At 40.4% G+C, this 12,500-nt stretch overlaps 1 protein-coding gene and 1 pseudogene across 1 annotated transcript; both read right to left on the reverse strand.

The window, feature by feature from the left end:
- Positions 1–1,163: 1,163 nt before the first annotated feature.
- LOC138027357 ((R)-6-hydroxynicotine oxidase-like) lies at positions 1,164–10,022 on the reverse strand. Its single transcript, XM_068874931.1, has 3 exons — positions 9,969–10,022; positions 9,294–9,566; positions 1,164–1,918 (listed from the first exon to the last, which is right to left on the reverse strand). Exons 2-3 carry the CDS (start codon positions 9,544–9,546, stop codon positions 1,470–1,472), a joined length of 702 nt encoding a protein of 233 aa, XP_068731032.1. The 5' UTR covers positions 9,547–9,566; positions 9,969–10,022; the 3' UTR covers positions 1,164–1,469.
- LOC138027448 (uncharacterized) lies at positions 6,463–8,284 on the reverse strand (annotated as a pseudogene).
- Positions 10,023–12,500: the final 2,478 nt, after the last annotated feature.

A 12,500-nucleotide genomic window follows, 5' to 3' on the forward strand; every position in this document is an offset into this window, starting at 1 on the left:
CAACAGATTACCATTTTGTTCCCAAGTAGTATCAAAGCACGTTCCGATTTCATCAAAAGGAACACAGAAAAGAGGAACAATCTGTTCTCGCTTTTCAAGAGGGGACCGTTCCAGAATCAAGAAAAGAAACAGCTCTGAAAAACAAAATGTGCCCAAAAGCATCGTTAGTTAAAAAGAAACATGCCAAAAAGCGACTAAAAGAACACTTTGCAGAACACAATCAAATGCCGAAATTTTGCTGGACGAAATGAAACACTCACTTGGAAAAAGGAAACAAAATTGAAACTTGGGAAATGTGATAGATAGATAGCTTTTGCTTGAAATTGCCGCTGTCCCTGCGACACGTACATCAACGCATAAGTGAACACCGTTATTCAGCCATCGGGAAACACCTTGAAAGACAGCATGGCAACAACAGAACAAAGACTGACCACCTTTTCAAAGTTCTGAGAAAATGTAACAGCAAGTTTGATTGCTTAGTCTACGAGATGTTGTATATGAAGGACATCAAGCCTTCTCTAACTCACAAGCCGAATCCATCAGTGCCAAACCGTTTACATGACAACCACTAGGAAGGGTTACGTTTTTGCAAACGTGACACTTTCGTACATTTTTTCCCCTTATTGTGTTTCTTACCTTGGGAATTATACCCATAAGACTCTCATTGTTTAAATGTGTTTTAAAAATCTTTTAGCGTCTAAATGCTTAATCGCTTCCGATTATCCTTCAAAATATTGTTCTTTTATCCTTTTCTTGAACATAGATTGGGATAACAACTTTGTATCATTCTCAACAGTATTACAAATGGAGGGGCCTATGAACTGAATGTTAAATTTACCAGAGTTAGTTCTTACATAAGGAAGATGGTAAGACTGTTTTGCTGCAAATCTAATATTATTGTAAGTATGGACACCAGTTTAATTAAATTTAATTTATAGGTTCTTAATTATTGTATCTTGTAACTTAAGATGTATTTTAGGGTTTACGAAATTTGTTTTTTTTCTTAGGAGACCAGATTCACTAGAGGGGACTTTTCCTCTTAGCTGCATATTACCGACATGTTAATAACATTGTCATCACCATCAATCATCATCATCATCCTCATCATCATCATTCGTTAGATTTGCTTTCAATTGAATGTGGTGAAACTAAAGCAAATGCTCTGGCAAATCGTGGCAGATGCAAACAACGTGATAACCCAATCAGAATTCGAAGCAATTATTTTTAGCCGGGGCGGAAAATTGCGTGCAGGCAAGTCACGATTGGTTTTCATTTTGCTTGTCATTGGTTGAGAAAGTGGAGCGAGTTTTGTCAACCAATCACAGAGCGACGTAATGGAAAACCAAAGCGAACGAAAAAAAAAACAACAACAAAAAAAAACCAACGAGAATTACTTGTGACACTCAATTGAAACGCAAACGTAAATTTGAGCAACACAACATCTCATAACAAGAAGACTTTTTGTGCCATTATTGGTCGCAAGAGTCAGTTGGAAAAGAACTCTTACCTGCCACATATTTCTCTTGCAACTTATGCAATTTGACTTGTGCTTTGGTAACCACACCAAATCCCACTTGTCCAGCTCCTCTCAGAGCCCAGAAAAGCTGCTCGTGCTCATGCAAAGATGCCACAATCCGTTGACCAGTGACAGTAACCATCTCCATTTGAAGACAGTTGTCTACCGCTAACCCCTGGGTCCTGCTTAGAAACCCAAACCCTCCACCAAGAGTGAGTCCAACGACACCCACAGTCGTGCAGGAGCCATTCACTGCAGCCAGGCCTTGAGGGCATGTGACATCACCAAGATCCTTCACGGTCACGCCTGCTTCGACCCAGGCTGTCTCTGTGTGGCGGTCGATGTTGATACACTTCATTGCCAACATGTCGAGAACAAGCCCATTGCGAATGATAGCTAGACCTGCAAAATACGGCAACTCTAAGTCTTTGAACACTTTCTTTAAACATCTTAAATTGATCCCCAACAAGCCTGATGAATGTCAGTTTGGGCTTTAAGACCACGAGGAACCCCTGTATGCAAAGCTTCTACTGTGGAAATGATTCATCAACTGGGCTTCACTCTAAAAGAGAGGCTTATAAAAGCACTCAGAAATACCCTTATGGCTAACTAAACCAAACTCAAAACAGATGGTTAGTTAATTTTGTCGCCCCTTGATTTTTTGTTTGTGGGATTGACTGTTTTCCTTGAGCGTGCTGTGGCCAGATTCATACCAGTTTTTCCGTTTCTGAATCTAACTTTAGCATAACTCTAGCTGTGCTTTGATCTCAACTTCACCAGAGTTCTTGGGGTCAATCATTCGTTATAGCGGACCTCAGCGCGCCAAAGACGCGCGCGCGGAGCACCATGGTTAAGAAGATATGGTAACCCATAGATGCAAAAAATTTTGGTTTTGAGCTATGACGTCATCATGCGACTGTCCGCCCTGTGACCGGTATCACGTGACCATATTGTGGGTTCAAGTTTAGAGCTCATCAAGGTGGCCCTGCTCTAGCTAGTTTACAGCATACATCTTTTATATTATGGTCAATTGACACCTGTCAAAACAAGGTATGCACTGACCAGTATCACATAACCATATCGCGGGCTCAAGTTTAGAGCTCGTCGAGGTCAGCTGTTTCTTTAAATTGACCGCTCACCAGGTACTGGTTTTCGATTGGATCGCAGACTCAAGCTAGGTTAACTTCTTGTAATCCGGACACCTAGACATAAACGAGGCTTAATTTTTCGCGCACTTTCTGTGGCTCGACGCTTCTACACGGTCATACTACGTCAACTAAAGCTCTTAACAGTCGATGCTGACGTGTGCTTAGATGTAATCGCAATGGCCCGAGCGCAATTAAGGATTAATTTCATGGGTATTTTCAGAGTTTTCACAAAATTTGGGAGGAGAGCAATTTGGAAAACTTTGAAAATACAAGTAAAATTAATAAACAATCAGGATCAAGTAATATACCCTCCGTCTCAGCCAATCAGCAATCAGTAATTTTGCCCAAGATGTGATAAAGGTGAAAAACGTTTTGGAAAATAATTTTTTCCTGCATTTTTTGCCTGTTTCAATCCATTTTTGACATATATACAGATGTGACCAAGACCACACTGGTGGCTACGCAGTTATTCAAGTCAAGCATCGGAGGGATGTAATCTTAAAGGTGAGTGTTTATTTTTAATGTTTAGAGCTGCTTTTTGCCGTGTATTACAATTTTTGGCATATCTTATTTTGAATGTGATAAGGTTGCATGATGCCTGGACGACCTATGACAGAAGAGCAGAAACGAAAGAAGAGAGAAAGAGAACGAGAACGACAAAACAGTATACCAGTAATAGCTCAAACTTGCAATTGGTGGAAGATGTTACTCCACAAATTCTTTTCTTGGACACTAAACCGTTTGTTATTTTTACGGATGCATTACTTCAAATGGATGACTATTTGTAAAAGTAGTTTAATCGTTTTTTTCCTTTGTTCAGGAATGAAACTCGAATTTTTATTCTCAACTGGATAACAATCATCTGCACTCCCTTTGGACATAAAGAAATAGTTGATTCGTTTGTTTGTTTTGCTCTAAAATGCGATCGAACAAGTGTTTTTTTACTCCGTTTGCCTAACTGTTTTTCGATGTGCCTCGACAGTGGCAAAAAAATTTTGCCTTTATGTTAAAAACACGTAATCGCAATTAGTTCTCGTAAACCTACCGAGAAATATCACTAGCTTGTGTTTTCAGAAATTTGTTTAAAGCACGTACAGGTAATTGTTGGAGATCATGTTTAAAGTTTTTCCTTTCTTGGTTGCCGTAATTTGCCGAGATTCTGCTTCCAAGCTAAGCCGGCGTGTTTCAATCAAATACATCAAAATGTGAATGATCTCATTCTCAGAGATAAATTGGATTAAAGTACATCATTTTTTTGTTTTTGAACTGGCAAAGTTTCTAATGATCTGTCACATCATAAGCTACAATGAGCGACAAAAGTGTTGCAACACTTGGCAGTAAAATTCGATTTTCTGCGTCTTGGATACATTTCACCCCCCCCCCCCCCCCGGCCCCCGTTTCCCCTTTTTCGGAGAGAAATAAGGTGGAGATGACCAACACCCTAAAATTGGCGATGTCACGCACTAATGTCACGCAAGATTTCACTTCCAAAAAAAGTGATAATTTCTTTAAATTTTTGTACTGATGACTTAGGCCCAGTTCAGACGTCGTGCTTCTGCCGTGCCGAACTAAACTCAGGAATTAAGTTCGACAAAAGCACGGCAGAAGCACGGCGTCTAAATCAAACTTTTGAATTAAGTTCGGCAAAGCAATTAAGTTCGACATCCTCTGTCGTGCTACACGACTCTGGCACGGCAGCGATTCAAACGTCGTGCCTCTGCCGTGCCAAACAAAATTCATAAATTATATTAATGTATTTTGGCAGAATTTTGTTCGCGCGAGGAGTTACGAGGAGACCACGAGGAGAATTGAGTGTTAAAGTAACAACATGGCGGCTTGGCGAAGAAGTGTTCATGTGAACGAAATTTCATCCGCCGAAGAGCAAGCTGGTGATAAATCATGGAACGAAGACGAACCCTTTGATGAAAACATTCCATTAGCTGGCTATGAATGTGGAAGGGAAATTGGCGAAGAAGCAGCTAGCGACGCTGAATCTGAAATCAGCAAGTCTACGAATTCCGGGAGCAATCGGGCAAAGAAGAAGAAAGTTGGAAGAAAATCGAGTTGGAAGGAAGACGACATTACAGATATGGTGGATATTGTTTGTAATAGCGATTATTACAAACAAAGAATTATCTTCACGAATTCAAAAAACTCAAGAAACAATGAGGTATATAGCAAGTTGCTCAAAGATATGCAGGAACGGTTCGAAGCACGTGGTCATGAGGTTCGGTTCACTGTGGAGCAAGTGAGAAACAAGTTAAAAAAGCTGATAAGCGAATGCAAAAAAGTGGCTCTCACCGTGAAAACCGCGACAGGTGTTAATCGCTTCCAAGAAGAAAAGAATTATGGGCCATGGTTCCCCATGCTGTTTGCTCTCGTGAAAAGTCGAGATTCCTGTCAGCCTGAAAGAGCAGTTGAACCAACTGATGGGAGCAGTGAAAATGTAAATGAAGAATCAAGGGCAAGTCCAGCAAGTGTACAGGACAGCGATGAGAGTACAGGTAACGGATCGTCAGATCGTAGGAAGCTTTTTGTACCAGTCAAAAACCGAGGGAAAAAAAGGAAAGAAGTTGCCTCAAGTGCTGTTGAATGCATGGAGAAGTTGTTAGAAAGAGACCCAACCAAAGATCTCCTTGAGTTTTATCGCGAAGAGAACGAGAAGGCTAGAAGACACAAGCTTCAACTCATGCAAATGATTATGTCATCACAGCCACCAGCCCAATCTGTTCAGTGTTCTACTCAAGGAAGCTACCAGCCGTATGGTTACATGTCTGTCCCACCCCAGCATGCTTATGGATATATGGAAAGTGGAGGTATGCATCAGGTGCAAGGTGGAACTGCATCAAGTGTGGCGAACAATAATTCCCAAACTTTCTTCGACCTCTGACTTTCAATTAATGACTGGATCTTTTTCCACAATATTTGTTGTGTTGTGAGTAGGAAATATTTCTAAATTTAAATTTGTTGTTTAAATCTTCAGGTGTTCAGAAACATGGGAAGCTATTCCAGAAGTAATAATTGGGAAATTTCCATGCTTATATTTTTGTGTTTTTAAAGTTCATTATTCTACTTTCGTGTAGCAAAAATTCATCAGCTTGAATGGATAAAAATAATTATTGATTATTTATGAAGGGATCCTGTAGTTCTGAATGCAGATCTATTGTCTATTTTCCAATTGCCAATAATTCACTCGGATTGCCCCCAAATTTTGCCTAAACCATTTTTGTGAAATGCTCTTGGGAATATGCAGACCTCCCAAGAGCATTTGGCAAAAAAAGTTTATGCAAATTTGTGGGCAAACAGAGTGAATTATGGGCAACTTGAAATTTTCATTGTGATTTTGGCCACTTTGCTTCTGAGCTACTCTTCCTCTTTTTATATTTGCAATTATTTAATATATGCATTTTACAGATATGGACACAACCTGCGAAGGATCTATATGTTACATAGGTTTGAAAATTGAGCAATCCTCTCCCATCGTACCAGGATAGCACGTGATTTCACAGGGAAGTTGAGTTAAGATATCCATTAACAGTGATGTCATGTTACCAGTAACCAAACAATTTATTGCTTGTATTAGAGAAATCATGTTCATATACCAAGCTGACAACATAATCATCATGAAGGATTTAAATACTATAATTATAATTTTTAAGTTATCATGTTTTTTGAAAAATAAAAACATCTTGCTACAGAGATAGTACAAACTTATTTCATTTTTTTTTTCATGTAACTTCAGTAAGAACATAAGTAAGTAAGAACATACTTCAGTAGAACAAAAGTCTCTGCTTAATGTTCCACCTGAAAGGTGATGGGAACTACACTTTTTCTGTGACAAAAACAACACCAGGTTCTTTATCAGTCATATTCAAATTCAACTTTGTAGTGATGCCTAGAGGACACAAACAAAAGAAATTGAACCAGAATGTTCATGCATTCATTCATTTTGTTTATGTCTTCTAGGCGCCTAGGCCTCGCTTCCAAGTTGAATTTTATCATATCAAAGGAATCCTTTTGAAGAACACGTCCCTTTACAAAGGAGCCCTTTTGGCTTCTGTGGTACACTTGAAATTTCAACTTAACCCTTTCACTCCCAAGATGTAAAATAATGTTAATTCTCTTTACTGGGTGCTATACATTTCTTTTAATGTCAGTTTTGAGAATTTGGCAATTGAGGCAGTATCTCCCAGGGGATGGGGATGGGGATAGACTTCTCTATTCTCATCACCTCTCTGCTAGAAAACATACTGATCTTGTAAGGGAAAGTACATATCAGTCACTGGAGTGCAAGGGTTAAATATAAATCAAGTCTTCAGAATACACCTTGTCCTTGTTTTTCTCTCCACAACTTCTGTGTGAGCACAGTTCTTATCCTGCTTGCCTGTCGACAGTTATCCCTTATTGGGCGACAGTTGGTCATGTTCAAGAGACGCCTTATAACATCCCTGGGCCTTCTCTGGTTTGTTGCTGGGTCAATAGTGGCATCCAGTTGTCTGCTCAAAGTATCCCCCCGTTCAATACAGATGTTATGCAACAATACATGCAAGTGTATCGTCTCGAACTTCTTCTTGGGTGCTCTCACACTTCCTAAGAAGCACTCGCCACCTACCTTTGAGCCCACCATAGGCATCCTCAATGATCATTCTTGCTCTGCTGAGTCTATAATTAAAATATTGTTGTGGGGGGGTCAACACAGCACTCGTATTAGGTTTCATGAGCCAGCTTTGAAAAGGGAAAGCAGAATCACCCAAAATTAGAGGAGGGACACTAACACCTTCAATGTCTTTACCTATATCAGGTATTACTTGCCCAGCTGTTATTTTACTCCAAAGGTTGGTTGATTGCAAAATGATTGAATCATGTGAATTTCCCGGGAATCCACAGCTCGCCCAAATAAATCTACGCTTTGCATCTACCAAGGCAATTAGGATGATTGAGTAAAAGTTCTTATAGTTGTGGTATTCTTTGTTTGCCTGTAATCCACGTGCAGGGCATTTTAATGGGATATGACATCCATCAATGGCAGCCCAGCTGCATGGGAATTGCCACACTTCCTCCATATCCAAAATTTTGTCCCGGAATTCCAGTTCGTTCCTCGGAAAGTATTGGGAAACTTGTTCATTCCACAGATTGTTGATAATTGCCTTTGTAACGTCACTTACTATCCCGCAAACTGTTGAGACTCCAAGGCCGGTCATTTCAGCTATTGTGTAGAAGTAATCTCCTCTGGCTAAACGGTAAAGGCACACTGCCAGCCTAAATGCTGGTGGAATCGGATCTTCTGCGACAGTGTCGCATTGCAAGTCGTGTTCAATGCGGCCAAGAATAAACCTGAAGGTTGCCTTGGACACACGGAATGTCTTCTTGAACCTGGCATCACTGTACGTATTCCACAAATGTTCAAACCATCCGTAATTGTGTCGTGGTAGTCGTCGACAGGATCGAACAGCAATGGAGTTTTCGGAAGAAAGCAGGAGTGTAGTTAGGAAGCAAATTCGCAATAATAGCATTCGCCTTGCTTGCAAAATGTGAAGTATTTTCTGCATGCTTTCTCTCTGTCTTCTTCTCGAGTCTTGCAATAATTTTATCAGCAGGAGTCTTCGCTGCGGCGCCATTGTTTTTGTTTCGTCACCGCTGACTAATTGTTGCGTGGCTTTAGTAACTCCTGAATTTGGTACGATTATGGCACGACGTCTGAATCAAAGTCGTGTTTCTGCCGTGCTACAGTCGAACCTAATTGGAATTAAGTTCGGCACGGCAGAAGCACGACGTCTGAACTGGGCCTAGGCTTGCCATAATTTTCCCATGAGAAGAACCCAAATCCCAGAATAAGGCAATGGCAGGAATTTTAATTAAGTACTACACCGGTTATTGTAAAAGAAACAAGTTTACTGTTTCAGACAATGAGCGACAAAAGTGTTGAGACACTTGGCAGTAAAATTCGATTTTCTGCGTCTTGCATACATTTCCCCCCTTTCCCCCAAAACAATGTTGATTTTTCTATTTCTTCGACTGCACAGACCACAGCGCCTACACAACATTGAATTGGGGGACCGGGGGTATCAGAGACGCTAGATGCAAATAAAATAGAACAAATGCTCAAGTATCGAAAAGCGTCTTTTCCTAAGAGTGTCTCAACTACTTTTGTCGCTCATTGTAGTACGTCTGTAATTTCTAATTTTAGCGTGATTCTTATTCGCTGGCTTTTGGTAGTTGACTCTGAAATGGTTTTTTCTCCTTTTTTGTTCGCTTGCTGAGGATTTGGTAGTTTTCTTTTAAAACTCATGCAATTCAAGAAATATTGCCTAACCGGTGAATTCCACAGTAAATTTCATTTGAAAAACCGATATCGCACTCATCGCTTCGTGATTCACGCGATATCGGTTTTTCGCGTGAAATTTACTGTGGAATTCACCGTGAATTAGGCAGTGGATTTTTCTATAGAAGAAGGCCAAGAAAATGATCTAATTATAAAACCTTTTATTTTCATTAACCCTTCAGCCAGCAAGCGGAATAAATAACCCGGGACCACCGCTTTCAGGCTTGGCTAAATTTGTATATTATTACTTTTAACGCATAAGATGATGAAAGTTAATTTGCAAGACCAACAAAGTTGTTCGCAGTACCTTTGGGGTCATGTCCTCCACCAAGCACTGATACTTTAAGCTGATTGGCAGTGGCGAATTGGAGCACGCGACATACTTCATCCACGGTCTTGGGCCTGACGAAGGCTCTGGGCTTGTTGGATTGATTTTCATTGAACAATCTTCTCATGGACTTTTCATACTCGTCCTGTCCTTCTACAGCAAATGACAATTCCGGTGATTCTTTGCACAAGTCCTCCATGACATGATCATCGTTTTCCTTAGGGTCATTCATAATTTACAGAACGCCGCCTCCTGCAAAGAAAACTCTTTTTAATGACATATTGTGGAAGTTTTTGAACTACGAACACGTTCAGCCATGTAATCCTGAATTACCACAGAATCAGGCTTAAAATTATATGATTCAAGAGTAAACTTTCACTCAAACAGAGCGCGATCACGATATCAATTTTCTGAGAAAATGAATGGACTTAAACTTCAGTTTGTTTTCAAATGTTACCATCTCGATCAATCCTTAGGCATCCGCGGACCTTTCCTTTCCTAGAAATCAAGTTCATTTCAGGCTTAACTGTGTACTCGGTGGGAGGATAAGAATCTTTTTTTAGTATTGAAGTCATTGCATTTAACGTGGGCTGCGATTCTCAGAAAAAGGAACTAGGAGGGCATGGTGGACATCACAAAACAATGGATACACACCCTGCACTGGTTGATAGCGAGGATGTTGAGGAGAGGGTCAAGGTGAAGATTCCTATAAAAACGGGAAATAATAACATTTAATGCATTAGTTTTAGTCACAAAATCTCCACGCTTGCTCAAAGAAGGATGAATTATGTCACTCCTATTCCAGAGCAAAAACGTGGGCAGGATTGGGCGAAATGTTTCACTATTTGAAAATATCTGTCTTCGAGACTTTATTTTCTTTAACAAAATTCGGGCAAATACACGTAAAGTAATCTTCATACCTAGCATGTAATGCTGCGGGTTTGGTTTTAATTGTCTACCCGGCGCGAGGACAATAATCCTTATTGTTATATAGCTGGAGTTTTTCCCACTACAGCGCGCCCATTCATTGGCTAGTTCATGGTCACATGGCATTTAACAATGAAACTGTTTACCGCAAATGCCATGAATGGGCAACATTGCGAAAACTATGACGTCAAACGGGGAACAGTTCACTCTTACCCGCAAAATGTTGACCGCTGTTGCACGTGATCAGAGCGTGCAGTTGAAGGTGGCCTGATGTTGTCGCTGGAATCTTCCCGCTTCTTACAAAATGTTTGACCCATTTGTTTCGAATCTCAATGTTTCCCTCGGCTGCGCCTCGGGGAAACATTGAGATTCTCGGGAAACAAAATGAACTGTTTCCCTCGGGACCAGTCATTAAGTGTTTATTATATTGCAGTCCGTGATTAATTCAAACTGCACCGTTGCAGTGAAATTCTACGAAAAAGCGGAAGTAAAAAGGTTGGGATGGTGACCATGGAAAACTACACGCATGGCTTGGAAACAAGATGTCGAGCTGAGCGGAGGGAGAACAACAACAACAACAACAACAACAACAAAATAGTTTATTTGCACCACAAGTAAACAGAGATACATGAAATAAGTAATAGGTACAATGCCCCCTAGAAAATAACTAAAAAGCTAATTTAGCTAGGAGACAATAAATAATTTTATGTCTAACGGTAAAAAGTCGATTCAGGGAGACACAAATATAATGATAAAAGACAGGCAAACACAAAGAGAACAACAACAACAACAAAAAAAAACAATGTCACTTCAAATGGACTGGAGTAAAGACGAAGCATAAATAATATATAGATTTGCAGCCAAGCCTAAAAGCGGAGCTCACTGGTTATATATTCTTACTGCCTGTAGGGTTAGTGAAAATAAAAGGTTTTCGAATTGTCCGCATTTTGGTGTTTCCGGTTTCTTCCATATAATAATTCATTGCCCAACTAGTGAATTCCACGGTAAATTTCACCCGAAAAACCGATATCGCATGAATGGTGAAGCGATGAGTGCGATATCGGTTTTTCGAGTGAAATTTACTTAGCACTAATCGTGGATTAATTCCCTTTAACCCAGGAATAACATTTATCCTTAGATTAGTTTGTGTTCCTGAAAGTACGATTAGTGCTATCCAAGGGATAGACTAAGGGTTAAATTTAACACACCAAGGGAGGTGGATTAACTCACTAACCTTCGGATTAAAATTTTTCAAAACAACAAAATGGCGGACTTATTGTTTGATCTTTTGGCGGTTCCGCGTCAAGAAAAGAAGTATAGGCTGCATGACATCGACTTAACAAACTTTTCTGAAGACGACCGCAAGAGCCGCTTTCGTTTTGCTGGAACTTCTGCGCGAAGATATTGAACGAAAAACTTCGCAAAACCATGCTTTATTGCCAACTGTTCAAGTGGCGTTGCGTTTCTTCGCCTCTGGAAGCTTTCTCCAAGTAATTGGCGATACCGTAGGACGGCCAAAGTCCACCGTTTCCCGGACAATTCGAGACGTTTCTGCAGCATTAATCCAAAAGCGGAACGAGTTTATCCACTGGCCGACTACCGCCGATGAGATTCTACAAGTAAAGGAAGGGTTTTTCCAGAAAGGAGGATTCGCAGGGGTGATAGGATGTGTAGACGGAACCCATATCAGACTCCAATGGCCCAGCCAAAATGAAGCGGACTATGTCAATCGCAAAGGATACCACTCAATCAACGTGCAAGCTATTTGTGACCACAGAGGTGAGAAGTTGGGCTCATCAACCGTGTAAAAACCTGTGAAACTCACAGATGACGTAACACAAAGGGAAACAAAAGAGCAAAAAAACATCAAACAATAACCTAACCCTACCACGAGCTAACAAAACAAATAGTTTCACAGGTCTTTACACTGAGGTAAACCCAGAAGTTGGAGGTATTCCTTTATCACTTTCTGGGGGAGAATATGTTAAGTGGTTATTTTTTATGTTATTTTATCCATCAAGAGTTTCTTAACTAGATTTTTAAGGTGCTCAGCACGTACAAATCATAAATGCAGGGACAGAATTGTGATACACAAACACTACTCTTTTCAGGCATCTTTACCAACATTATCGCCAAATGGCCAGGAAGTACACACGACAGTTTCATTTTCACAGAGTCTGTTATCGGACAGCAGCTGCAAACCCAACCTCGAACACAAGAGGATGGTTTGCTCTTGGGAGACAGTGGCTACCCATGTCG

Source organism: Montipora capricornis, chromosome 12 (genome assembly GCF_036669925.1).
Source record: "Montipora capricornis isolate CH-2021 chromosome 12, ASM3666992v2, whole genome shotgun sequence".
NCBI lineage: Eukaryota > Metazoa > Cnidaria > Anthozoa > Scleractinia > Acroporidae > Montipora > Montipora capricornis.